The sequence below is a fragment of the Theropithecus gelada genome, chromosome 1 (assembly GCF_003255815.1).
Source record: "Theropithecus gelada isolate Dixy chromosome 1, Tgel_1.0, whole genome shotgun sequence".
Taxonomy (NCBI): domain Eukaryota; kingdom Metazoa; phylum Chordata; class Mammalia; order Primates; family Cercopithecidae; genus Theropithecus; species Theropithecus gelada.
Window position 1 is genome coordinate 32,417,042 of NC_037668.1, and position 27,765 is coordinate 32,444,806.

Sequence of the window (27,765 nt, forward strand, 5' to 3'; positions counted from 1 at the left end):
CCCCGTAACTGCCCCCCCTCCCCGCGCCCTGCACTGCGCCCCGTAACTGCCCCCCCCGCGCCCTGCACTGCGCCCTGTAACTACCTCCCCTCCCTGCGCCCTGCACTGCGCCCTGTAACTACCTCCCCTCCCTGCGCCCTGCAGTGCGCCCCGTAACTGCCCCCCCTTCCCCATGCCCTGCACTGCGCCCTGTAACTGCCTCCCCTCCCTGCGCCCTGCACTGTACTTGTCACAATTCAAATTCTTGGCTCAGCCACTAATATGTGCTGGGAGGGGTCCAGGAAGCCCTGCAAAGCACCTGTCAGCGTCTCCAGCACGGCAGGAGGCTGTTACAGGTGGGGCCTGATTCACATCTGCAGGACGGTTGGATGGATGGACAGGTGGACGGGCAGGGGCGTGTGTTCAAGGACATAGGATGTCAGGGCTGACACCTGGGTTGGGCTCCGGGGTGCTGGCAGCAGGGTTTGGAGAGGGGAGAGAAGCCTGTGTGAGCTGTACCTTCCCCCTTGTCTTCCCAGCACTCGGCACTCTGGGTGGGAGGCCCTGGACCAGCCCGTTCAGGTGGTTAAATAAAGTCTGTGCATCCTGTGGGCCGCCTGCCTCGCACAGGCAGCAGCACAGGGCCTTGAGGGGGTGTGGCCTGAATACCCCACTGTGGCCTCCCACAGACACTCAGGGTCCAGGCTGCCCTTCGCTGCAACCTGGAAGGGAGGGGCTGCTGGGCTAGGCCTCTGGAGGAGGCTTCTCAGGGGAGGTGGGCTCTGAGCGGGATCTGGGAGGCAGGGGGCAGAAGCTGAGGGGTGTGGAGAAGGGTCTGGGGGAGGAGATGGAGGCACCATGAGGGGACTCCAGGGCGGTTAGCAGGTGGAAGGCAGTGAGGGTTGAGGAGAGGATGGGGCGAGGCCCTTGCACCAGGCCGCAGTGGGCAGCTCAAATGTGGGTCCCTGGAGGCCCAGGGGGCACCAGGCTACCCTGGAGTCATCTGAAGTCACCTGGGGGTGTGGAGGGAGACGTCTGCAAGGCCCGCGTGTGGCGCTAAACACAGAGTGGGTGCTGCAGGCGGGCTCCACCGCTGCAGGCAGGTGCAGGCAGGATAGCAGCGGTGGCCCTGGGCCTCGCAGTCCTGCAGACACACGTCTGGGCAGCCGTGCGGGGCTTCTGGGGGCGCGTTTCTCCGGTGTGAGGTGTGGAAAGTTCCACATGGCCCTGGCACGGGATTGGGCAAGGCCTTCCCTCAGCCCCGGGTGAGAGCAGAGGGTGCTGTGTGCACTGTCAGGAGAGGGAGGCTTCCCCCCAGGCACATGTCGAATCTTGTTGGCATTTCCATCCGTTTAATCACGGGCTCCGGGAGATGCTGTGGGAAGTACTGGCAGGATGGAGGTCTTGCCTCGGTGGGATGGGCTCTCTCCCTCCGAAGCCCGGGCTGCTTGTCAGTCACTCACCCCTGGGCGAGGTTGGGGCCCAAGTTCAGACATGCCCGCGAGAGATCAGGGAGTTTGAGGAGCTGCATACTCTCTAAAAACCACAACAGTCTGGTCTCAATATTCTCCAGGGAGCGGGGACACGGACCTCCTTGTTCTACAGGGGCTGGGGTCACAGCTCAGAGCCCCGTCCAGGCTGGAGGGAGAAGGCCAGGAGGCCAGAGGGAGGCCAGCTGACCCCTCAGGAGACTCCAGGCAGACCCCGATGCCAGACTCCAGCCCTCAAACATACTGCCTTCTGGAAATGTCTGTTGCGGGCCCACCATGCACCACGCTGTGGCTGCCAGTGGCGGATGAAGCAGAGCATGTCTCTGCCCTGTCTGGAGCTCCCGTCCCGGTTGAACAGAACGGACCAAGAGTGTGCGGGATAAATGCCGGGCGGGGAGCAGGGATGCTCGCGCTGGTGCAGGAGCTAGAGAGGTGACAGGAGTGAGGGAGGCAGAGGTGGAGGTGGGCAGGGGCCAGCGGGGTGTCAGGTTTTCAGCTGACGTCCCTACTATGCTTTTCCACGTGCCTCCCTCTCTGACTGTGATCCTAACTGATTAGGATCAGAGGAATCTCCATTTCCACAGAGAAGCGAGACTGCATGGCCAGACCGTGGGCTCAGGTCCCAGTCTCCTGATTCCTGCCAAGCCCAGGGCCCCAGGAAGCGGCCCCATCCTTGGCAGCTGACCTGGCCTCGGCTCCCCCATAGGATGGGATCCCTCAGGAAGCTGTTATTGTGTGAGGGGCAGGAGCTCTATCTTTCATGCCTCTGCACTTGTGGCAGAGACAACGGTTTCCGAATGAGCATTTGTGCCCCGCCCTCCCCACCACCCCTGCTGGACCCAGTGCAGGGACCAGGTTGGAGGTGCCTTTGCCCCACATCTCCGCCAGAGGAGTCAGCTGAAATCATGGCCTTTGGAGACGTGGCCAGAGTCATTGTGAATTTTGCTGGCAGATTTCTCTGTTATCATTTCGACTAAAAAATACGTTCCATTCTGGACAGTACCACATCTGTCCTTTGTCATCCCATGGCACAGCCGTGACCGCCCATGCCCTTGCTTTGCATTCTGTCTTAATATCCTGGGCCCTGATAAAAGGCGCTGTAGATACCGGGAAGCGAGAGGAGCGGACTAGGGGGAGAACAGGGACACAAACTTGAAAAAAATGTATTTCCCATCTACATGTAAATAAAATCACTCAAGTGCCCCACACCTGTAATCCCAGCACTTTGGAAGGCTGAGGTGGGCAGATCACTTGAGATCAGGAAGTCGAAACCAGTCTGGCCAACATGGTGAAACCCCGTCTCTACTAAAAATACAAAAATTAACACCTGTAATCCCAGCTACTGGGGAGGCTGAGGCAAGATAATCTCTTGAATCCAGGAGGTGGAAGTTGCAGTGAGCCGAGATCGCACCACTGCACTCCAGCCTGGGTGACACAGTGAGACTCTGTCTCAAAAAAAAAAAAAAAAAATCACTTGAGACGGTTTACACATTTTAAACAGTCAACAGGTGCAATGGGAATCTTTTAACAAAACCACAAAATCCAACTTAATCTGAAATAGGATAGAACCCATGGGGCGGGAGGGTGACGATGGGGCCCAGCTCCCCTCCAGCTCCTGGCCGGTGAGGACAATGAGTCTTTCAAGGGGCTGTCCCCACCCTCCACATTCTGGGGAAGGCAGCCTGGACCCTGGGCACTGTCTGGGCTTGGGGCTCTGGCTGACATGGCGGGCAGTAGCACACCATGGCCACTTCCCCAGTTGCACGGCCCGTGTGGATTTCAGGGTTTGTTTCATCCAACCAAGAATTTCTGGGCATCCTCTTGGTGCTGGCTGCCCGGACACCTCAGGGAACAGGAGAGACCCTGACCCCTGAGAGCACCTGCTCTTCCCCATCCATCCCTGTGCCCAGGGCTTAGCGACTGTCCTCTGAGTAGTGAATCTGGATTCCCGTTGCTGTTCCTCAGCGGAGCCTGCCCAACTGCAGTTCCTTCTAGCTGGATTTTTGTGCCAAGGCGTGAAGGTCAGGCCTCGTGCACGGGAGCTTCCTGGACGCTGGTTCCAGGAGGCCTCCCGCGTGAGAGTCACTTCTGATGAAAAATCTCAGGTTACTGTATTTCTGGACCCTCTTGATTCCCACAACCATCCTACGAAGTCCATGTTGATTTCTTCTTGGTTTTTTTTCAAGACAGAGTCTTGCTCTGTCACCCAGGCTGGAGTGCAGTGGCATGATCTCGGCTCACTGCAACCTCCGCCTCCCAGGTTCAAGCAATTCTCCTTGCTCATCCTCCCAAGTAGCTGGGATTACAGGCACACACCACCATGCCCAGCTAAATTTTTTTTTGTGTTTTTAGTAGAAACAGGGTTTCACCATGTTGGCCAGGCCAGTCTCAAACTCCTGACCTCAGGTGATCCGCCCACTTTGGCCTTCCAAAGTGCTGGGATGATAGGCATGAGCTACTGCGCCTGGCCAGTACACATTGATTTCATCCCCACTTTGCAGATGAGAAAACGAAGTCCTAGGGAGGTGGAGTGATGGGCCAGGTCACACAGGTGGAGCTGAGACTTGGCCCTGGGACTCCTGACCTCAGAGCCCTGCTTGGCCCCCTTGGGTCCCTGGGAGGTCTCTCCTGCCCCTCTCCCGGATGGACAGAGAAGCCTGGTTCCCAGGGTGGTGGCACGGGGGCATCAGCAGACCCAGAAGAACCTGCTGTTCTGGGATGGGCAGCCCTGGCCACCACTTCCTGCCCACCTTGTGATAACCTCCAGACTTCAGCCATCACTATCCCCAGCGTGGCTGACGGTAGGTACCGGGGCTTGGATTGGGGTGTCCAGCCAGCGGGACGGGGCTTCAGGGCTGGACTGACCTCTGGCCTCCCCCACACTGCTCCTCTCTGCTCTCAGACAGGCAGGCCAGGGGGCAGGCGGGACCCTCCACATTCCTCCTGGAGGGGGCCCAGCTACTGGGTGGCCTCATTCTCTGATGCCTCATTTTGGAGCAAGGTCACCAGCCTGCTGCCACCCCAGGGGCATGGGTGGGTCAAACCAGTGAGGTCTGGGAACTGTGTTGATGCCTGTGACTGGCAAGGCTATATAGCAGCTCCGTTTACCACTGCCTGCTGCCCACGCCCCGGCCCCGGCCCCCAGCCCCCAGCCCAGAGCTCATCTCAAGCGCAGGTGCACCCAGGGAGGTCCCCAGCCCATCTGCAGGGAGGAGAGACGAGGTCCCCTAGGTGGGTGAGTGGGGGCTGCCGGATTTGCCCTGGCAGAGCACTCCTGCCCTGCAACAAGGCCCTGGGGCCCCAGCAGGGTCTGGTGCGTCCGTGGCCTGGAGGCAGGCGGGAAGGCCACCCGCTGGCTCCCTGGCTCCCGCGCACTCCTTGGGTCAGGCCCAGGAGCCCTGCACACACATGTAGGCACTTGTGGCCGCCGCGGGCCGGGCGTGTCCTAATTAGCCCACTATCTTGGGAGCTCTTGTTGAAAGCAAAACAAACCAAAAAAGTCCTGGTTTTACCCGGGTTCCTCCCTGCGGTTTCCGGGGGCCCTCTGGTTTTGGGAGACCCTGGGCTCCCGTGCAGGCCTGTGTTAGGGTCAGGGTTGCCTGTTTCAGCAGCTTGACCACGGGCAGGAGCCAGGCCCCAGGCAAAGCTCCTTGCTGCCAGGCAGGAAGCAAAAGGGAAAACCAGAATCCTCCGAGCCAGGTGGAGGGGCCTGTGAAGGACGCCTGGGGAGGCCTAAGGGGGAGGTCAGTGACCCAGAAAGCCACCCACACTCCCCAGACGCTGCGTTCCCAGCTGCACTCAAAGCTGCAGCTGCAAAGCCTCTGCCACCCACTGGGGACGCGACAGGGGCGGTGACCACAGGCAGGGCCAGCGTGCAGGGAGAGAGGTCCACTGGAAGCAGGAGGAGAGGACAGTGTCCCCTGGGCACGAGGACAGGCCCAGTAACCCTGGGGAGGAGGGGGCTTCAGAGGCCCCCGCCGGTGTCACTGCGCCTGAGGATCAGAGAGGACCAGAGGGAGAGACCGGTATCGGGGCCCTGCCTGGAGAAGCCCTGCTAAGGGAGCCTGCCTGGGGCTCCCGGCCAGAGAACGGCGCCGAGAGGGCTTCAGGCCTGCTGTCCGGACACTTATCCACTAATTAGAATTCCCGCGTGGGGCTGCCTGCTGCAAGGGCCCGGCTCACTCCCGCTGGGCTGTGCTGGGTGCAGAGATCCTATCAGCTCTTCTCCTCTTGCCTCAATGACTAATTCCTTGGCACCTTCCTCAGATCATTCAAGAATGTGGACAAGTTAAAATATGAACCACGTTGCCGTGGGTCTGCGTCCTGCTTCTCCCAAACAAGGGAGGCGCGGGCTCTTTGCCCCACTGGCTGTCCTGTTCTCAGGGATGGAGCAGGAATGGGAGTCGGCAGTTGGGGGGACCCTGGGGCCTGCCCTTGCCTGCCTTCCTCACCTGAGAAGGCTCAGCTGGGCAGCACTTGAGTCCCAGGATGTTCTTGCCCAGGGGACTCACATGAGTCAGGAGTGGGGAAGTCCTGCATCCCTGAGGCCATCCCAGGGCCCAAAACAGGAAAGACCCTTCCAGGAAGGCCGCCGCTGGTTGCGTGGAAGAGAGCGGGCACCATGGGGGCGGTGGGCAGGCTGGCACCCGGTACCCAGTGGTGGGAGGGGCCGGCTCATGTCCCGTACTCACTTCTGGGCAGCTGGACTGGGGGAGCCGTCCTGCGTTCGTTCGTTTGTTCTACCAGCTCACTTGTTCAGCGAGCCTCTCAAGCAGCCGCTCTAATGGAGCACTGATTGACGGTGTTGGCTCTGAGCCACGTGTGTAATTCTGCGTTTTCTAGTAGCCGCATTCAAAAAGATGGAAAGGAACTGACAGAAGTCATTTAATTATTTCCTGTATTCACCCCTAACTGTGATGGTTTCAGCTTGTAATCAATAGGAAATAGTGAGTGAGGAGTTTTCCGTTCTTTCCGTGGCCCTGAGCCCTTGGAATCGGGGTGCGCTCACACACTGCACTCGGCTCCATCCACATTTCACACACCCCAACCCTGTGTGGCCAGTGGCCACCGTATCCAGGGTCCTCGTGGGTTCACACTCAAGTAGGGGAGACAGAAGCCTTGGGGGACATGTGAGCCTGGCCTTTCAGAGAGTGGCTGTTAAGATGCTCAAACTGGGTGACGAGAGAACACCCGAGGCCTGGGGGCTGCTCCTGCCAGTGTGGCCAGGGCTGACCCCTCAGAACAGTGACCTCTGAGAGCCCAGACAGGGCTGGTGAGGATTCGTGTGCAGACCACGAATTCGTGTGCAGCTTCCAGGCAGGGCCTGGGCCTGTGGTCAGGAGCAGGTCTCGGACACCTCAGAGACCTCTTGGGCCTTGGTGAGGAGTCTGGGAACCGGGGACTCTGGGGCGGGGCCTGTGCTGTGCAGCCAGAGCTTGGCACTGCCCTGTGTCACCCCCACCATCACCCAACCTCCCGTGTGTGGGGCTGAGGCAGGGGTCCATCCTCTCTGCCGGGAGCCTACTGGCAGCTCGCTGGTGCCCAGGGTGGCAGGTTCCCCAAGCCAGACACCAGGAGGAGCAGGAGTGGCCTTTCTACACCGTTCTCTGAGCAGGGCGGTGGCTGCTTCCCCAGACCCCCTCACAATAGCCCAGGAGCCGGGAGAGGTGAGGGTCACCCTTCCCTGGGATATTATGTTTTGTTTTGTTTTTTGAGACAAAGTCTTGCCCTGTCTCCCAGGCTGGAGGGCAGTGGCGTGATCTTGGCTCTCTGCAGCCTCAGACTCCTGGGCTTGGCTCTCTGCAGCCTCAGACTCCTAGGCTCAGGAGATCCTCCCACCTCGGTCCCCAGAGTGCTGGGATTACAGGCATCCCCCTGTGATGGTTTTAACCTGACACCATGTTTCCATGGCTCGTCCACGTGGCAGCGTGTGGGAGCTTCCTTCTGTCTTTATGGCCGAGGAAGAGGCCACTGTCCAGACACACAGTTTCTTTATCCATTGGCCATTCAGTGCACCCTGGGCTCCCGGGAAGGGCCTGTGGTGCAGGAAGTTAGGAAGGCTGTGGGGGGTGCGACAGACCTGGAAGGAGGCTGCGCTGGTGCCAGAGAGGTGGGCAGGGCCCGTGCTGCAGGGGTCCCCGTTCCATTGGTGGGTGGGCTCCCCAGGTTGACAGCTCACAGCCAGCTTAATGGTGCCAGATGATGGCAGCTTCAGCCGAGGCCTCGTGCCAAGACCCTTGCATTGGAGCTAGGACACGGGTCGGACCTGGTGGCTCAGGCCTACTGGGGGCTGTTAGCTGTCCTGGGCTGAAGCACCCAGGGAAAGTGCCTGCCTGACCTTTGGTGGCCCTGGGAACAGTGGTGATGGCTCTGGTGAGCACCAGTCCCCTGTCTCCTGCTCCTCCAGCATCCCAGGCTGAGCTGCCTCCACGTTGGACAGCACTCAGTGGAGGACTCAGTAGAGGACTCAGAGAGGACGCAAACTCTGGACTTGCCCGGTATCCTTCTCCATCGGATGCTGGAGGGGCCGGGGGCTGTGGCCCTCATCAGGGACCTCAGTGGATGTGTGTCCTAGGACCTGCAGAGCCGAGGGCCTCTGGGTCACTAAACCTAACGGCTCTGATGGAGAAGGCTGAGGTACAGGAAGGGGCTGAGCTTGGGAGTCCCGGCCAGGCCCCTAAACCCTCGTGTGCAGGGGATGCACCTTTTATTTTTTGGCTTGGAGGGGGCAGGCTGGTGGGAGGGGGGAGTGCGCTCACAGCACGCCACAGCTTCTCTAAAGAGGGGCACAGGGCAGAAGGACCCCCTGCCGCCCGCCTACGCCTGGCTCTGCCCCTTCCTGCTCTGCAGTCCCAGTTCACGGTCTGGGGGTCTCAGCCTGCACCTTGCTGGTTGCTGGTGACCTTTGTGCCATCGGCTGGGGCTGCTGGATGCCTGGGGCCAATCGTGTCTCCAGCCCCATAGCTCAGGTTCCTCATCTGTAAAATGGGGACAGTCACGGTGCCCATCGTAGGCCGGGGGAGAGGGGTAAAGGAGTTTGTTTGCGTTGAGCCTCGGGGGTCACGGGAAAGCTGTTTATGCGTCTGCAGTGTTCCTCCAGTACCCGCCTCCGGGTTTGGAAGGGGGGTCTTCCTCGGTGGCCCACCAAGTGAGGTCTGCCCTGCCCTGGATCTGAGACACCGAGGCCGGGCCAGCACCCCCTCCCTCAGCTGGGGCCTCCCTTAAGCTCCTGGCAGAGGCTGATCCGTGCTGGGGTCCCGGCGGCCCACAGAGGGTGGCGCAGGGGACGCACTCACAGGGGTTCCCGTTCCTTGGTGTGTGGTCCTGGCGGGGGAGCTGCGGGTAGGGGCCCAGCGAGAGAACCCTGGGCCAGGGGGCAGCAGGCGGGGGGCTTCGCCGGCCCCTGAGCGCGGAGCAGCCTTTCCAGTGTGGGTGAGGCCGTTCACTGGGAGACGAGGCCGCCCACCTGGGAAAACAGGGCTCAGCCATTGAACAGCAGCCCCCACCCTATCCCACCACCTAGAGGGCCAGGCCTAGTGGGGGCCCGAATCTGGTCTCCAGCACCTCAGGGGCACCCACGCACCCAAGCCCAGGTGTGCACACCCTGCACTCAGGGCCCACTTGTGCCTGGCCCACCTCACCCGCTGCCTGGCTCCCTGGGGCTGGATCTCCCCACTTTGAGCTGTGAGGTCCAGACCCCGATGCTGCCCAGAGCGTGCAGCGAAGCCCGTGTGGGCATCAGGGCCTGGGAACCTCCCCCACCCAACGCCTCCCCTCCAGGTGTGCAGAGAGTCTATTCCGCCTCATCAGCGGCTGGGTGGATCCCCAGAAACCCTGGCACCGGGAGGCTGATGGAGGGGAGGGCGAGGTGAATATGTCAGTTTATCCCAACGCAAGTAGTGGCCTGTTGGGATCGGGGAGAGACCCGGGGAAATATTTGGGATGACTGGAGCCGCTGGCCCTTTAAGGCTCCTGTAACAGGACACCTCCTAGATGGGACAGGACGACTGACTGTGTGTGTGTTTCCCCTCCCTCCTCCCCTTTCCCGCGCCAGGCCCAGTTCAATTTGCTGAGCAGCACCATGGACCAGATGAGCAGCCGCGCGGCCTCGGCCAGCCCGTACACCCCGGAGCACGCCGCCAGCGTGCCCACCCACTCACCCTACGCGCAGCCCAGCTCCACCTTCGACACCATGTCGCCCGCGCCTGTCATCCCCTCCAACACCGACTATCCCGGACCCCACCACTTCGAGGTCACTTTCCAGCAGTCCAGCACGGCCAAGTCAGCCACCTGGACGGTGAGTCCCCCTGCTCCCTGCAGGCTGTGGGCTGCGGGCTGGAAAGGAGGTGGCCGCGTTCCCCGCACCTCAAGAGGTCCAAGCTCGCCCCACTGTCTGCTCGGGGCTCCCACCTGGCCTGAGCCAGGAGGAGCTTCGGGCAGGAGGCGGGTCTCAGGGCCGGGCAGTCTGGGTGTGCCCACCCCTCTGGACGTGAGTGGCCAGAGAAAGTCAGCCTCCAAAGGGCCCCAGAGGGGACGGGCTTGGCCCGGCTGCTGAGGTCTCTGCCAAGACTGGCCAGCGGCTTCCCCATGCTCAGGTAGGGGCTTTGGTTTGAAATCCTCTCCTGGGCAGAGGCAGGGGCTCTGCTGCCAAGAGTTGTCTGTCCAAGACAGGCCCACAGCCTAGGGTCTGCAGAACCTGCCTCCTCCAGGCAGCGAGACGCATCTGCGGGTGGGTGGATTTGGGCTTTGCCAGCACTGTCTCTGGAGTGTCATTTCCAGGAATTGGCATGCGCCGAGGAGATGGGGTGGAACCACCGTGCCGAGGACTCAGGTCCTCACTGCGGTGCCCCTGGGGACAGCCTGGCCCACGGTGGGGATCTTGCTAACTCTGATAACATTACCTGTGCACACGGCCACTCTCCTCGAGCCAGGCACCGTGCTCAGGGCTTTGAGTTGAGCTAACTCCTGCACCCACCAACAACGCACGGGTCTGACTCCATCACTGCTCCCTTGTACAGCCAAGGAGGCTGAGGCGTGGGGAGGGAAGTGGTTCGCCCAGAGTTCTGCTCATAGTAAGTGGGGGCCACCACCTCTGCATCTGTATTCCTACCCACTGAGCTGCCCTGCCCAGACGGCTTCCGGGGCGGGGGTCTGTCAGGAGGGGCAAGGTCAAGGCTGCATGACCCCAGCCAGGAGTGGAGGGCACGCAGGGGTTGGGCGGGAAGAGCAGCCCCAAGAGCTCTCCGGGTTTCGCCTCCTGCACCGAGGAGGGGGCAAGGGAGCCCTGCCCGGACACCTGGGCCGTGGCTGCAGGAGGGGCTCTATGGGACACATGGTCGGTCCGGCCCACTGGGCAGCGTCCCCTCCCCCAGAAGGCCCCGCTTCCCCTGGGCACAGCTCAGTGCAGGGCAGCTGCATTCCCACCCACTGTGGGGAGTGCTGAGAAAAGGCCCCTCGGGTTTTTCCGCTTTAAGAACCAGGTCCCACTGTGCTGCCGGCCATAGCTGCGGTTTTCCCACGCTCCTGGAGGGCCAAGGGGCAGGGCGGAGCCTAAGGTAGCCTGTCAGGCTCTGCAGGTAGCTGGACAGTCCTGCCGGGCTGGTCTGGGGTCTGGGTTCCAGGCCCCGCCCGCCCCCACCTGCGGTTGTTTCTGATTCTCACTCCAGCCATGGGCTCCCCCAACTGCTGGCTCCAGGCTAAGAGAAGGCTCAGCCCAGACTCCCTGGGCTTGATGGGAAGGGGCTCTGTGGGCTGTTGGGCCAAGGGGCAGAGGACCTGGCACCTCCTCCAGGGCCTCCCACCCCCATCTGGCAGGGAATGCCGACCCCAGCCCTAACGCCCCGTTTTCTCCATTTGGAAATTACTCCTCCACACTCCTTACTGCACGGTGGAGATAAGGATGGGAAGACCGTGCTGGGGCCGTGGTCAGCACAGCACTTAGCTCGCAGCAGGAGGCCCATGTGTTGTCTTCATTGTGGTGGTGGTGGGCATGCTGGCCTGGGCCTCCCAAATGAGTGGTTCTGTGGCAGCTGCACCTGCCTGTGGGGCAAGGGAGACCAGGACTATCCCTCTACCCCGCTTGAAGGTCCGGTGAGGCCACCTGAAGCCAGGTCAGAAGGGCCCAAGGCATCCTCACCTGCACACTCCAGCAGCGGGAGCCTTTCCACTGCTTCTCTCCCACGCTCAGGCTTGTTGCCCAAGTCCACTCTCTCCCCTCTGGGGACACTGACCTCCTGTCCTGGGGTTTACGATGCTGGTGGTTTCCAGAGAGTGTCCCCTTGCAGTCCTGGCAGGCAGCTTGTGGGAGCTCTGCCTCCCTTCCTCCCATGGTCTGGGGATGCTGGCGGGGTCTCCACTGTGCTTGGGATGCACTGCATGTGGTCTGCGCTGATCTTCCTGGAAGGACAGGAGCAAACCCCTCTGCTGGCTGACGTCCCCCACCTGGGGTGTCTGCCACCCCCACCTCCTGCCAGGTGTGGCATCAGGTTCAAGGGACTTCATGGTTTTGTCTCAATTGCCTTGTTCTGCCGGACGGGGCGGCCTTGCCCTGCGGGACGGGCTGGTCAGCTGCACCCGGGGGAGGGGAAGGCTCTGCCTGGTGCCCAGGAGAGGAGCAGCGACGCCTCCTCGCTCCCTCCCTGCTGGGCTTTGTGGATGCTGGGGCTGGGGGTTGGGGCGCGAGCTAGGGAAGAAGATGCTGTCGCCTGCACCCAGGGCTCCTCCTCCGAAGCCCTGTGGATCCAGGGGGTGGAGGTGGAACACACATTGATAATGAGATTTTTGGCACCTCAGCTCTCTGGGGGCAGAACCCCCTCCACCAGGGCTTCTTCCCTTGCCCAGGGAGGGGCAGGCAGGTGGTCGGCTCACAGTGTGGGACAGGGCCTCCAGACAGCCCACTTGCTCCCAGTTCTGGGGTCCCACCGTGCGGGCACTGCCCAGACCTGCTGCCTGGGCTTGCGTCCGGCCTCTGCACCGTGGCTCCCTGGGCTCCCGGCACACCAGCCGGCTGGTAACTGATGGATAATTCTTATTTTTCTCAAGTACAGTTCCACATTGGCTGCCGCCCTCCTTTCTCCCCAGTCAGGAAAACAGCCTCACCAGTCCCCAGGTGACCACAGCTGCTACTGGGGTCTTTGACCTCGGCTTTGCTGAGGCCCACGATGGGTCTCCCCAGCCCTGGGGGTGTCCATCTGTCCTAAGCAGCTTCCCTCAGACTTCAGATCTCCTTGGGCACTGAGGGGTCTGGAGGCTGCGGTTCACAGGCCTGTGCATATGTGTGAATACACACACAGACATGGCACCCTCCCACATGCATGCACACGCATGGATACACAAGTCCATTATGCACACGCAGGCACATGGAAACACACAGCCAGGCATGTACATGCATAGGCCTCCCCCCGTCGCTGCCCAGGGTTCTAGAGCTCCCACCCATGGAAAGCCAGGAGGAGGAGGAGGCGGGTCATGGGTAACCGAGAGCCAGAGGAAGGATTTGTGTTTAGCCACGAGAGTGTAACCAGTGACCAGTGACAGGGCAAGGCTGGCGTTTGGTGAGAGGGACCCTGCATGGTGAGAGGGGTAGAGCTGGCACCTACTGGGGTCCTGATCCCAGGTCTGCCTGGGAGCACCTGCTCCTTCGCCCCTCTGCCCTGGCATCCTCACCTGCAGAGAGAGTGTGGCCTGCCAGCCATGGTAGGGACAAAGGAGCTGGCTCTTGGGACTTCTTAGGGCAGGGCAGGGTGCCTGGGGAGCGCTCCACACACGTGTGCTCTTTGTGAGTGCAGTGCTGATGGTGACACCAGTACCCTTCTCCCAGTTCAACACCCTCTGTGGGACAGTGTGGGGTCAGAGCATGGGCAGAGCTCTCTGCAGGGCGTGGCCTGGCCTCTGAGCCCTGCTGGCCACTCCTGTCCTGGGAGCCCTGCAGGTTGGCAGTGGCTCAGACAGCTGATTCCAGGAGGCCCTCAGGGAGGAGAATGAACAGGAGTTCCTCTAGCTGTCGGAACAGCCCAAGGTGATGGGCATCGGATGCTGTGACACCCCGGCTCAGCCGTTCTGCCCCCAGCTCAGCCTCATCGGGGAAGGTGGCTGTCCTTGGTATTTGGGAAGTTTGGGGACAGGGTTCTGAGGTCAGGCAAGAAAGCATTGTGGGGTTGGAAGCCCTGGCCCAGCACAGCATCTATGGGCACCTCAGGGCATGCTGAGTGACACCACCCACAGCCCACGAGGCAGGCTGCCACGGCAGGATGATGAGGACACACACAGGTGCGATGGCCAGCTGCCCCAGTAACCCTCCAGACAGAGAGATGGACACAGGGGGCTGGACACAGCCCCCTGAGTGCCCTCCAGCTGCTCTCAGACTCAGCGTGTGTGCGTGTGTGTGTGCGTGTGTGTGTGCGTGCGCGCACATGTTCGTCTTGGGGGAGAGCTGACTCCACGTCTAGGAAAGCTCCCCCCCCCAGGAGAGACATATGGAAGGATGATCAGGGAAGCATAAAGGCTTTGCTCAGGATTCCTGGGGAGAATGAGGCTGAGTCAACACTAATGGGTCTGGAGCAACCTTCCCAGCGCCTCGGAGGCTTGCAAGTGGGAGAATAATAGCGGAGGTGTCCCAACACGATCGTGGTATCAATTGCGTTATCCTAAAAGTTTATGGAATGCATGAGTGGAATTAATACCTTTTACTGGCACCAGAAGCAATTATATGTGCGTAAAGCTGAGGGAAGAGTTCTAACAATGTTTATTGTGGAGATGAAACGTGGATTATTAGGGGAAACAAGAGTACTTAGGGTGAGATTGCAGCAATTGTTCACATCGTGCGGCGCAGGGATCTGCGGCAGGGACGGAGCTTCCAGCAGGCCTGCTCGGGCTGTGGTCGGTGCCTCCAGGGCCGGTCGGCTCTTCTCTCTCCACTTGCTGGAGCAGCCAGAGGAACTCACTCCTGGGCCCTGGAGGGCACAGAACTTAGCCTTGGAGGCCCCGAGTGAGGCTGCGGAGGCCCCAGCTCTGAGACCCTGGGTCTTGCTGCCCCACCCCACACTGCCTGCTTCTTGGAGGAGACAGGAGAGAGAACCCCTCAGGGGACAGGATTCCCTTCCATAGTCGTGAGACTGTTGTGGGAGAGGCATGATCCAATTTACGCTTCAGGAAGAATCATCTATTTTCTAGGACTTGTTTCCAGTCCACAGCCCTGTGGACCCAGCACGTCTGATTAGTAGCACTGGCAGCAACATTGCCCCTGTGTGCAGGGCCTCCCATGCTCCCCATTTTACAGATGAGGAAACTGAGGCTCCCAGAGGGCACACCAAGGTCACCTGTCAGCAGAGGGCGGAGCTGGGCCTGGCCCCAGCAGCCAGACCCCTAACCTTGCCCTTGCAGCCCATGTGGTGGCTCCCCCGGCCCTTGCATGTCCCTGGACAGGTCCCCATGAGCAGCCCCTGCCCCCTGCCCAACCCTCTGCTCCCAGTTCTGTGGGGCAGGTCTGTATGACCGTCAGGGCCCCCAGGGGAACCAGCGATAAGGAGGTGCTGACCCCTCAGAGGGACCTGCCTGTCCCTAGGGGAGAAAGTTTTGGACCGAGCAGCATGTTGGGGGAGCCCAGGCTGTGCCTCGGCCTCCGTGAGCCTTCCACTGCTCTTTGCCAGTGAATCAAACTGGGACTGGGGGTGGAGAGTCCATCCCTGTCTGCTTTCACTGCCTGGTTTTATTGACAAAGGGAAATCCCTCAGGAACACTCTATCACTGGACTGCTCCGAGGCTGGCCAGCCTCCCAGGCGAGAAGCCAGGCAGCTAGGCTTGGGGACCGGCCTCTCCTGGTGCCTTCCTGCCCCCTCTTCCTTCCCTCCTCCCAGGCCTGGCCTCAGTACCACCAGCTCCCGTTGACAGGGGGAAAGAGAGGCCCGCAGGGGAGGACTGTCCCCGGCTTCTCCTGGACCCTAGTGCTGACGCCAAGATGCGTCACCTGGACCTTGGGCCACGTGGGACTCGGGGCAAGGTGAGGGGCTCAGCTGGGCAGTGAGTTAAAGTTTTGCTTCCCGGTCTGGTGGGTTTCTGCTACCCCAGGCCAGTGGTCACTTCCGGGATTTTCTGAGATTCCAAAAGTAGAAGCTACACTCAAGGTATTTGGATGGACCCTGGAGGCCCAGTCCCTGCCTTGGGTAGAGAAGCCCCTGAGCCACCTCCAGACCTTCTGTCCCTTTTCCAAGGAGCCCCAGGAAGAGGGGGTCAGACAATTCCAGGGTGTCCTGGCTGGACAGAAAAGCATCTTCTCTGCACTCCAGGCGGACAGTGTGAGGCTCAGAGATGAGGTGGCGGCCGAGGCTGGTGTCCACAGCTGGGGGCTGTGATGGGGCTGCACAGGCTGTGAGCGGTGCAGCGCTTTTTAGGGCAGAAAGACTATTGTGGAGAAGTGAACAGCACTCCAGGCTTCAGTGAAGCAGAAGTCAGATCCCATGGGGAAACCGCACAGGGGAGTTCCCTAAAGCCCAGGCCCACCCCAAGGGTTGAAAACCCACCCCTCCCCCAGCCATGCCACTGGAGCGAGGCGCCCAACTCCTTGCACCTGGCATTGGGGAGACACCGCTCTCTGCAGGGGGTCAGAGATTTAGAGGCCAAAATTCTCCTTGCCCCTGGCATTTCACTGAAGAGTTACAAAGTTTAGCAAAACCTAGATTCTAGCCAACTATTACCTTAAACACTGAAGAGGGACCCCCTACCACCATGTCCACAGCTTACTCCCCTCCCTCCACTGTCCCCGGCCACCTCCAGCTGCTGCCAATTCCAGCCCCCAAGGCTGTCCCAGGAAGCTGCAACCAGAGTGGGTGTCCTGTGAGCAGAGGGCACCTACTGACCCTGGGGCACCCTTCCAATCCCCACGGCTGACAAAGCCGGGCCTCAAAAGGCTGGGTTAATCCTGGCTTCTCCTCAAAGCCACAAGTCAGGGTGGGGGTGAGGATAGTGGGGGCGAGGATGGCAGGGTTTCCTCCCCAGCAGTTAAGGGGCCCTCTCTGCAGTGAGCAGAGCAGGTCTGCTGCCAGCCTGCTGGGCCTCTTGCGGGACAGTGCGGGACAGCTCCAGGGCCTGGCCCACAGCCCCGCTAGCTAGGTCCTTGCCAGAGGCCAGAGGAGAGGCCAGGCAACAGGATGGCGCTGTCAAAAAGCAAGTTGTGGGCAGAGGACCCTGTGCTTGGTCCCGGCTGGGGGCAGAGGCTGAGTGCGGTGCTTTGAATACTCCGTGTCTTCAGAGCCGAGGGGCAGCTGCTGGTGGGCGCTCCAGGGCCCTCTGCAAGCCCAGCTTTTGTCTCCACGGACCCAGGGCACTGTCCTGCCACCCCCTCTGTCCCCAAGGCCCCAGAGGGGGTACCTGGGTCCTGGAATAAGAGCAGATGGAGTTCCTCACCCTGCCTGGGCAGCTCATTCTTTCCTGGGCTTGGGCACAGTGATAGTGATAATAGCACCCACCCGGGCGCCCGCCGCTATGAATCAGGACAGCGGCGACCGGGTGTGGACTGGGCCCTGAGCTCCTCACACAGCATCTCGGCAGCAAAGCAGAGGCTGGAGCTGTCCAGGCTGGGCCACCCAATCCCAGCCGGACACAAGGAAGTCTGTGTGAGTCTCAGTCTCTATTGTCCATGGAGACCCCTCCCCAGCAGGACCAGGGCAAGTGAGGCCCCTGGCTGTTGTTCCCCTTACCCCTGAGGAGCTTAAGCCCAGCCACGGGGTATGAAGCCTGTGTCCCACCTGACACCTCTGTAGTGCCCAGTCTTCCTGGAACCCAGGGGTGCTTAAGGCAGGTCTCTGCCCAGACGCCGACCCCAGGCCCCAAGTCAAGCCTGGCAGTGACAAAGGGCTGGGAGATGGAGCTTGGAGGTCAGACAGCTCTGGTCTGGGTGCCGGTTCACCCCAGCTTAGCAGGCAGGTTTGGGTCGCTAAACGGAGTGACAGTGCCTGACCTCCCAGGACCAAGGTTGGATGAGGGCCCCGCACAGGGCAGGCACCAATGGGCAGTGGGTGTGGCCATGAGGGTAGACCTGGGTGCCCCATGGAGAAGGCAGCGCAGCTGTGCCCCATTCCCCAGCAGGTAGGTAGCGCTCACCGTCTCCCCAGGTCTCCACACCAGCAGAGGCAGATGCCTCGGGTGAATGCTGCCTCCCAGCCTCCCCCCACACTAGACCCCGCTTATCTCCTCTGGCTGTGGCCCTCGTCCCCTACTGGACCCCTGGGCCTTCACTATGCACTGGAGACAAAGCCACCAAGTCTGTCCTGGGCTCAGCACATACCTGCCTCCCTCCCCTACCCTGATCATAGCCCAGGACAGAGATCCCTAGAGGCAGCTGTGCATGGGACGAGGGCCGAGCTGGCTCCAGCTCCTGTGGTCTGGGGGCTTGTGGCCTCTGGGCCTTGGCTGAAGGGGGTGTACTCAGTGTCTCCCAGGGAGCTGCGCTTCCAGGCCGTGAGAGTCCCCCGTGTGGCTGCTGCTCACCTGTTTAGGACATGGCACAAGGTCACGGTGGGGCAGGCTGCCAGCTCCTGAGGGTCCCTCTAGCCCCTGGCCTGCCGTCCCCAGGGAGCGGTTTCTTGTCCACAGCCTCTGGGGCTCTACCAGGCCTCCGTCATGGCTGAGGATCACTTGGCATCTGCAGAGGGTGTTTCTGCCTCTGGTTCCTCCTCCACAGAGCTCTTGGCCTGGGAGCCCCGGCTGGCAGCAGACACATCTGTCCCCGGCAGCCCCAGCCAGGAGCTCTTTCACACCAGCCTGTTTTGTTGGGCAGTGCTGGGCCTGGCCCTGGCTGTGGCCTCACAGGCATTCTGAAGCTAGCTCGAGCCTCTCATCTGCCTGGCCTGTGGGCTGTGGGTGTCCTGGTGAGTGAGCTGTCACTGCCTTGACCATGGGAGCCCCAGCTTAACACCAGGGTGTCCTGAAACAGGGGCGATTGCCACATGTGTCCTTTCCCCCTCCCCAGGCTGCTGGCTTCCCTGGGGCAGGGAGGGACCAGCCCTGTGACATCTGGCCAGGCCTCTCTGACATCTGTCAGAGCCCAGCCTGTGCTCCCAGCAGCTCTCTGAGGGTTACAGTGACATTGTGCACCAGTGACGGCCACAGCCTCCCATGAAGGGGGCTGTCACCGAGGGGGCCCTGTGGCTGCCACCCGAGGATACCCTTCCTCTCTCAGAAGGAGAAAGGGACCCAGGAGGAGCCTAATCCACAGGCTGTTGACCCTGGCTCGTGCACGTGTTTTGGGGGGTCCATCTGTGAACCCATGAATTTAATGGCAAGGGTTCTGTGGCTTAGCCCCAGGAGCTTTTCTAGGGAGAGGAAGGGTCCATGGCCTTGGCAGAGGGTGGGCTCAAAGAGGCCTGTAACCCTAGAGAGGAGAGCGACGCGCCCCTAAACACACACATGCACACACAAGCAACGAAAGTGGATAAAATTGGGCAATAAAAAAAATCATTTAAAAAATAAAAGCCCCCACCGCAGGCCCCATCTTCCAGAATCTGTCGCAACAGATTCACCCACACTGGTTAACGGTATTTGCGGTTTGCAAGATGCTACACGTCCCGGGAAAATGACAGACAAGTTATTATCACCTCTCCGCTGTCCTCCTGCCCAAACCTGCCCGTGCCGGGCACCCAGCTGCCGGGGAGCGAGGAGCGGGCATGAGGAAATTAGCAGCCCCGCGCCGCACCCGCCCCTCGCCCACCCCCGCACCAGCCCTGCCAGGCCCAGGGCTCCCAGCCAGGCCGGGCCCATGTTGGACTGGGGCGGGGGAGGAGGGGAAGGAGAGGAGGGTCGGAGAGGAGCCGGCAGCGTGGGGAGGGACGGGTGCAGTGGCGTTTGGGCAAACCCTTTCCTGCAAGCAGGATGGCGCATGCACCCTGGGCAGGCAAGTCCAGGCGGCTCTGTGTCAACAGCCGAAGATAAATACGATTTTATCAGCTCAGAATCTGTTGAAACACATCCATCTAGCGGTTCTAGGGAAGGAGAAGGTAGGAGGGGGGCGGCAGAGAGGAAGCGTCTCCACGTGACCTTTCCTATAGAATAGGCTCCACCGGAGTCCTCCTCCTCCTGCCTGTTTTCCACAGGGCCAATCCCAGGCCTGAAGCCCAGAGGCCTGCTGGGGAGATAGGAGGAAGGAGCTGGGGGAGCGCTCAAGCCATCCTGGACTCAGCCACCCTCTGGAAGGACCTGGATCTCTCAGGGCTCCCTTCCTTCCTGTGGCTACCTATGTCCCACCCCCAGATGCTGCCAGGACAGGGGACATCACAGACATCCCCCCCCGAGGTCACCCAACTCCGGCCAGGCTGGGCACCTGGGGTCCAGCTGGTGCCAGGGTGAGGTCTGCCAGGCATGTGTGGCCCGAAGGCCATGTGAGCACTGCAATGGGGACACCCCTGTGGGGAGGAGAGCCAGGCCCAGGACCTTGGTGGCCTTACCAGCCAGAGGGGAGGAGAGGTGCTCACATCGCCTGAGGGCAGTGGCCTCCTTGTTGTCCACCCTGAGGCCTGGGCCTCCCTCCACCACTGGCCCAGGTCGACCTAGGTCACTCCACACTCCAGTCCCAGCCCCCACTTCCCGGGGTGGGTGGTCCGGCCGCCGCCTGCACCAGGTACCAGGGACAGCTCCCGCGCGCCCAAGCTCCTCCCCGGGGCGGGGCAGGGCTGGGCGTCCATAGTGCTCCCCGCGCCTGGGCCCCCAAGACCTCATGCCGACGGGAGTCCCTCAGACAGTGCAGACAGAAGCACGCACTGGGCCCTGCACCTACTTCGTGCGCCCTGGCCCTGGGACGCCCCACCACGCAGCTTCCAGAGCAGGAATCGCCACTTCACCCTGCCTGGAGCCCCAGAGGGAGCGGGGCGGGCTCAGCAGGGCGCTGCCAAGAGGCTGCTGCTGCGTAGGTCTGCGAAATGGGAGCACGGCTGACCCTGAGGCCCACGCGGGCGGGCAGGAGCTAAGGCTCCGCAGAGGACTATGGCCGGGGGTGCTGGGGCAGGGGCCTAGGGGAAGGGCTGCAGGGACCAGGCAGGAGCTGTGAAACCCCTCACGCTGTTGAGACTCTATGGGGCTGTCAGGGAGTGGGGGCTGCTGGGGCCTCTGCCCTCAGGCTTGGTTGCACCCAGAGCCCTGTGTCCAACCGACTGAGGAGCCCAGGAGGCCTCCCCTCCCCCTGAGTGTCTGGGGCTCCTTGGTGGATCTAATGACCCCCACCTGAGGCCGTGGACTGGGGCACCAGGGTGGACGACGCCTCGGGGGACTCAGCCCCAGACAGGGAACTGCGGGGGAACGGGGCGTGTGTAGCTCCAGCCCCCCACAACCAACACCTCCTTACCTGGTGCTGAGAATGACAAGGGTGCAATAGCCACTGACACCTGCAGGCCACTGTGTTCCCAGGGGACACGCAGTGAGTCACAGATGCAGGCGGAGAGGCTTGTGCAGGGGCTCGAGGCGTCCCAGCAGGAGAGCACAGAGCCAAAACTGCCACCCACAAGGCCAGACCTCAGAGGCTCTTCTCCTTTTGATGCCCCTGAGACTCTAACCTGAGCCACCTCGGCCAGGGTCTGCTTCAAGGGGGGGTCTGTCGCCTCCTCCCTGCTCTGTGGTTTCCCTAGGGAGCAGCTAGGATGGATGGCATTTATTGAGTACCAACTGCATACCTCCAGCTGCTACACATTACTGAGGAGAGACGAGGGGGACAGAGCCAGGTACCTAAACTCCAGGGGGCCTGTGTTCTCTGCACACAAGAGGTGCTCCGTAAATGCTCAGCGATGGGCAGCTTGCCCTGCAGGCTGCCCTGGCCTCAGAGAAGCCTGGCGACACAGCTGCAGGCCCTGTGTTCCTCTTCCCTGCTCGGGACACTGGCAGACAAGAGCCTGCCACCACCTGGCCCCTCCTCTTTCTGTCCCCAGCCAGCACAGATGGAGACCACGCATGGTGTGTGGCTTCAGGCCGGGCCTTTGTCCACGAGACCAGTGTCTGGACACAGTCCACTCCAAGGTCGGGCTGAGAGCCCTGTCTGAGTCTCCTGTGGGTCTAAGTCTCAGAGGATCTGAACTGTGAGCTGTTCCCATGTGCCCTGGGGACGGGGCTACCCGCTTATCCTCCCAAGTGATGCTGTGGGGAGCAAAGGGGGCATTTGTAATGGTGGGGACACTGTACGTCAGCGGTCACCTTCAGGGAAGCCAGACTGACCCCACAACAAGGCGACTGCCGTCCTTCCTGCCGTGCCCAAGGCTGCAGCTCCAATTGTCCAGGGCAGTCACCCACACAGGGCTGAGGCTGAGGGTTGCTGGCTCTGCAAGGCTGATTCTGCTTTCCTTTTCTTTTTTTTTTTTTTTTTTTTTTTTTTGTGATGGAGTCTCACTTTGTCACCCAGGTTGGAGTGCAATGGTGAGATCTTGGCCCACTGCAACCTCCGCCTCCCGGGTTCAAGCAATTCTCCTTGCCTCAGCTTCCTGAGTAGCTGGGACTATAGGCGCCCGCCACCTTGCGTGGCTAATATTTGTATTTTTGGTAGAGACAGGGTTTCATCGTATTGGCCAGGCTGGTCTCAAACTCCTGACCTCAGCTGCCTGCCTTGGCCTCCCAAAGTGCTGGGATTACAGGCGTGAGCCATTGCACCCGACCTGTTTCCTGCTTTTCTAAACAGCGCCCAGCCTCGCCTTCGGGGTTGTGCATGATGGTTCCTTTCTGCATTTTTAACAGGACTGGGGATGGGCAGCTTCCTGCCTAAGGCCCTGTGCCCAAAGCGGGGGTTGCAGGCAGGGGCAGTGGAGCCACTCTAGCTCCAGGGGCTCCAGATGGATGGAGGATCTAGGAGGGGCCAGCCCTTTGGTATCCAATTCCCATCCTGAGGAGGCCACTGAAAGACCCCCTTCCACTTGTCCCTGCAGTCCCCTCACACCCACGGCAGGGACAGGCCAGCGTTCCTGGCTGGGTCCCATTCGGGGATCCCAAGTAACTCATCAAAGAGGGGACTGATCCTACTGCGCAGAGACAGGGGCGCTGAGGGTGCTGCGGACCCAGGCCCCACCCACCATGGCTCGCAGGCTCCATCAGCTCCATCTCCCCTGTCTCTTTCCTCCTTTTTCTTTCCTCGATTTTCGTGTGCCTGCACCTACCAAGGACCTATATGGCTCCTGAGAGCCCCTCGTGTCCCTTGATGGCCAGAGAGGCAGCACGGGTGGCCAGTGGGGGTCAGGGGGTCAGGGCTCCCTATCTTCCTTGGCAAAGGGCTTCCCTGGTTCTGCCAGTAGCTCCCTGTGTCTGACCTCAGTTTCCCCAACTGTTCCATGGTGGAGTGCGATGGGACATTCTCCAGGGCACTTGCGGCTGCAGTGACTTGTGATTCTGAGTCATCAGGGGCTGGTGAGGGGCGCAGAGGGCATGGGGTGGGAGCAGAAGTCATTCTCTGAACCTGAGACCGGGGATCATTCCTGATGGCCCTGTGGGGAGAGGGCATGAGGACTCCCAGCAGGTGCCCAGGAGCCAGACACTTGGCAAATCAGCCAGCTTGGAAGTGAGTGGACGCCCCTGCAGCAGCCTCAGCGGGATCCCTTTTAGAACTCATGAGGGCCGGCCTGGGTCCTCAGATGGGCAGCCAGGCCCTGTGGGGCAAGGATGCTGGAGGCCTCTGCAGGGGCTGGATCAGGAAGGATGTCATCCAGTCCTCCCACCGCAGGGCCCATGTCGGCTCCGGACAGACCTTTTAGCTCCTCGAGTCCCAAGCTGGGGATACCGGGGCTTGGCTCAGCTGCTCAGACTTGGTGGCCCCAGCAGGAGAGGGTGTCAGAGTCACCAGGGCTGCTGAGGCCATAAGAGACCTTCACACCTTCACAGGCCTTCACTCACACACCAACCCAGAGAGCTCTCTATGGAAGCTTGAATGCATTGTGGGCACCCAGCCCATCACACATGAACCACCTGCTCTGTGCAAATGCCAGAGAAGCCTAGCTCTGGTCTTAAAAACAGATTCAATGCTGCAAACCTACCTCTTCAAAGCACTGCAGTCGGGGACATGGTTTCCGCAGGCCTGGCTCCCAGCCCCCATTCCTGCCCTCCCTCTCCAGCAGCCCCTCCTTGCTCTCCTGGCCTTTCTTGTCCCCATCCATAAACCTAAACCCTCTCCACCTGGCTGCCACTGGCACTCACACCCCTGCTGTCATGGAGCCCAAATGACCCAATGGCTGTGGAGTGGGTGCCAGGGCAGCCGTGCCTGGATTTGCACCTCGAAGGACAGACACCTGCAGGGACTCAGCAGAGGGGCTGCTTGGGGCAGTCTTCATCGGGGGCTTGTGGAGGGGGCTCCCGTGGGGAGAACGTGGCTCCCGATGGGGGGTGGCCTGGACAGGGGTGCAGTTGGGACCACCAGTCTCACCTACTCCCTCTCCCCCACCCCAGTACTCCCCACTGTTGAAGAAACTCTACTGCCAGATCGCCAAGACGTGCCCCATCCAGATCAAGGTGTCCACCCCACCACCCCCGGGCACCGCCATCCGGGCCATGCCTGTCTACAAGAAGGCGGAGCACGTGACCGACATCGTGAAGCGCTGCCCCAACCACGAGCTCGGGAGGGACTTCAACGAAGGTGAGGCCCCCAGCTCCTCCCCTCCGGTGGCACTTTGCCCAGCATCCTGCACAGCACAGCTGGGGGCTGCCTAACTGGGAGAGAGTGGGGCTGATGGCATGGGCTTAGCATTCCCCTGGGAGGGCTTTCGGTGCCTCCCCCAGCCCCCTTTTTCCCAGTTCTGACTGGGGCCTGGGGGGCCCATGCTCCTGGGCAGGGGCAAGTGGTCTGGGCAGTCTGAGGGGCAGCGGCCTTCTGGGGCCCCAGAGATCCTATGTGCCATAGCCCCTCTCTCCAGTGTGCCTGGCAAGGCCTATGGGCTACCCCATGGATTAGCAGGAGAATCAGGGAGCAGAGCCACTAGGCAGGCATCCCCAGGCACAAGGGCTGCCAGCCGGCCTGAGCCTCATCTGGAAGCCCATGGACTGGGCCTGGTGGTATCAGTTCTGCTGCGATGCACCTGGCACAGTGCTGGGCACTTCTCTGCACCTGACAGGGCTGGGCACCTCTCTACCTGGCACGGGTAGGCACCTCTCTGTGCCTGGCATGGAGCCAGGCACCTCTTTGAACCTGGCACCGGGCTGGGCACCTCTCTGCACCTGACAGGGGTGGGCACCTCTCTGCCTGGTACAGGGCTGGGCACCTCTCTGCACCTGGCATTGGGTGGGCACCTCTGTGCACCCCTCTGAAGTGTTGCCCCCTCCCGGCAGGACAGTCTGCCCCAGCCAGCCACCTCATCCGTGTGGAAGGCAATAATCTCTCGCAGTATGTGGACGACCCTGTCACCGGCAGGCAGAGCGTCGTGGTGCCCTATGAGCCACCACAGGTAGGCCGGGAGCCAGGCTGTGTCCAGGGCCCTGCAGTCAGCCGTACGGGGTGTGCGGTCCCCTGAGGCAGCCCCTGTCCCTCCTCAGTTGGCTGATCTGCCCATCCCGCGGCGTCTGTCCGGGGCTCCCTGCTCTGTGTTAAGTGTGCGTCAGGGACTCCCTCACCCACACAGGCCTCACTGTGCACACTGGTGCTCTGGCCCCGCATCCTCCTCGGGCCCTCTCAGGGCCTCGGTGTGCCCAGCTCCATAGTGGGGGGTGGGTCTTCAGCCTTGCCCTCCGTTGGTGCCCAACACTGCTTCTGGCTTGGGGCTCCCAGACACGGATTCAGGAGATGGGAGGTCCCTGCCCATTTAGACTCTGGTCTGGCTGGGACAGAACCGAACCAGCAACAGTGCCTGAAGAGGTGGCAGATTCTACGAAGGGCATTGAGGGATGGTGGAAAGACTCCTAGGCCAGGCCAGGGGCCCAGCAGAGGTGGCCTGCAGGAGGCTGAGGCTGGTCAGCAGGGCGGAGAGCCAGGAGGCCCCGCTGGACACCATGTGGGTAGGGGCTGCAGGGAACTGGGGGGCATGCAGGCTGGAGGGAAGGGGACACGGAGAGGCTGGGGGGTTTGACCTTTGGCCCAAAGGCAGCAGAAGTTTCTGGGACACCATTCTGGAGCTGATGTGGGGCCCAACTGGTGTGAAAGGCTGGGGTAGGGGGAAACAGAGGGTTTGAAGTTGCTGCAGGATGGTGGGGCAGAGGCAGAACAGGTGAGGAGTAGGTACCAGGCCCCCAGGGAAAGGCAGGCAATGGCAGGCCTCCACCTTCCCTGTACCTGGTTCTGAGACCAGGCTCCACACTGTACCCAGCCCCAGCCCCCCTCACCAGGTCCCATCCCTGTACCAGGCCCCCAGGACACCCCAGGCTCCTGTCCCTGTACCCAGTCTCCAGGTCCTCCACAACCCTCTACCCTGTACCCAGGCCCCCTTCGAGGTCCCCATCCCACCATCCTCTAAGAGCAGCCCCTTATGTCAGCAGAACCAGGGCCCAGGAGGGCTCCCTGAAACCCATGTCCCACCCTCACCTGCCCCGGCCTGCCAGGAAGCCAGAGCTCTCTCGCCCCCTGGTGGCTGCCGTGTGACAGCAGTTCTGAGAAAGGCCAAGATTTTCCCAAACCCCGAATGGCTTATGTATTTGTCCCCAGGGTGATGTGAAAACTGCCCACATTGTGGTCTGGGGATACTCATTGATCAAGAGTTTTGGTTCACGGCTGGGCGCGGTGGCTCACGCCTGTAATCCCAGCATTTTGGGAGGCCGAGGTGGGCGGCTCACAAGGTCATGAGATCAAGACCATCCTGGCTAACATGGTAAAACCCCGTCTCTACTAAAAAACACACAAAAAATTAGCCAGGCGTGGTGGCAGGCACCTGTAGTCCCAGCTACTCGGGAGGCTGAGGCAGGAAAATGGTGTGAACCTGGGAGGTGGAGCTTGCAGTGAGCCTAGATTGTGCCACCACACTCCAGTCTGGGCAACGGAACGAGACTCCGTCTCAAAAAAAAAAAAAACAAAAACAAAAAAAAAACAGATTTTTGGTTCATGTCTCAGCTGTACTGCAAAATCCCTCGGAAACGGGAGTGTGCTGGGGGTGGGTTCGCTGGGGACAGCTCTGGTTCCTCTTTCTGCCCAGATGAGCCCACAGCATGCAACACACACATAGGCCCCCAAAATCTGTGCAGGCACACACACTCACACCCAGCATCTGGGCTTGACCTCCAGCCTGTGTCAGGGGAGAAGCTTGGGGCAAACAGACCGCAGGACTCTGTGCTGCTCTGAGAGCAGAGACCAGGTCTGAGCCCTCCCAGAACCCAGAACCAGCCCAGTGCTTGGTGTTTAGTGATCTTCACGAATGGGTGGGTGGATGGGGTGAGTGGGTGGATGGATGGGGGTGGTTGGGGTGGGTGGATGGATGGATGGATGGATGGGTAGGTAAGTGGGTGGACGGATGGATGGATAAATGGGGTGGGTGAGTGGGTGGATGGATGGATGGGGTGGTGAATGGGTGAATGGATGGGTGAACGGATGGATGAATGGGGTGGGTGGGTGGGTGGGTGAATGGATGGGGTGGGTAGATGGATGGATGGGGTGGGTGGGTAAGTGAATGGATGGTTGGGTAGAAGGATGGGTGGATGGGTAGATGGGGTGGGTGGCTGGATGGATGTATAGATTGATATTGAATGGATGAGTGGGTGGATGCATGGTTGGATGGATGGATAGATAATAAATGGGGAGTGGATGGATGGATGGGAGTGGGTGGTGGATGGATGGATGGAGTGGGCGGGTGGGTGGATGGATGGATTGATATTGAATGGATGGGTGGGTGGATGGATGGTTGGATAGATGGATAGATAATAAATGCGGGGGAGTGGATGGATGGATGGATGGATGGATGGATGGATGGATGGATGGATGGGGTGGGTGGATGGATGGATGGATGGGGTTGGTGGATGGATGGGGTTGGTGGATGGATAGATGGATGGATGGATGGGGTTGGTGGATGGATAGATGGATGGATGGATGAATGGATAGATAGATGGATGAATGGATAGATAGATGGGGTGGGTGGGTAGATGGATGGATGAGTGGACAGATATACAGATGGCAAAAACTATAGAGCAGGGCATCCCCCTGCCTACCTTGAGCCAGAACCAGACATGGAGCTGGGGGCTGCCACCTTAGTGGACTGGGGATGCGTGCTGATGCTAGCCCCCCCTCTCCCTGCTCCCCCGTGTGCAGGTGGGGACAGAATTCACCACCATCCTGTACAACTTCATGTGTAACAGCAGCTGTGTGGGGGGCATGAACCGACGGCCCATCCTCATCATCATCACCCTGGAGGCGCGGGAGTGAGTCCCGGGCGCACGGGGC

At 61.0% G+C, this 27,765-nt stretch overlaps 1 protein-coding gene across 4 annotated transcripts in view; it reads left to right on the forward strand.

Annotated features, from left to right (window-relative positions):
- TP73 (tumor protein p73) overlaps positions 1-27,765 on the forward strand; it is an 82,531-nt gene that overhangs the window by 47,621 nt on the left and 7,145 nt on the right. For all 4 annotated transcript variants that reach the window (XM_025402343.1, XM_025402362.1, XM_025402370.1 and 1 more), the window contains 4 exons: positions 9,523-9,765; positions 23,862-24,048; positions 24,738-24,853; positions 27,634-27,743. In XM_025402343.1, the coding sequence (XP_025258128.1) occupies positions 9,523-9,765; positions 23,862-24,048; positions 24,738-24,853; positions 27,634-27,743 (656 nt within the window). The remainder of the gene's footprint in view (positions 1-9,522; positions 9,766-23,861; positions 24,049-24,737; positions 24,854-27,633; positions 27,744-27,765) is intronic.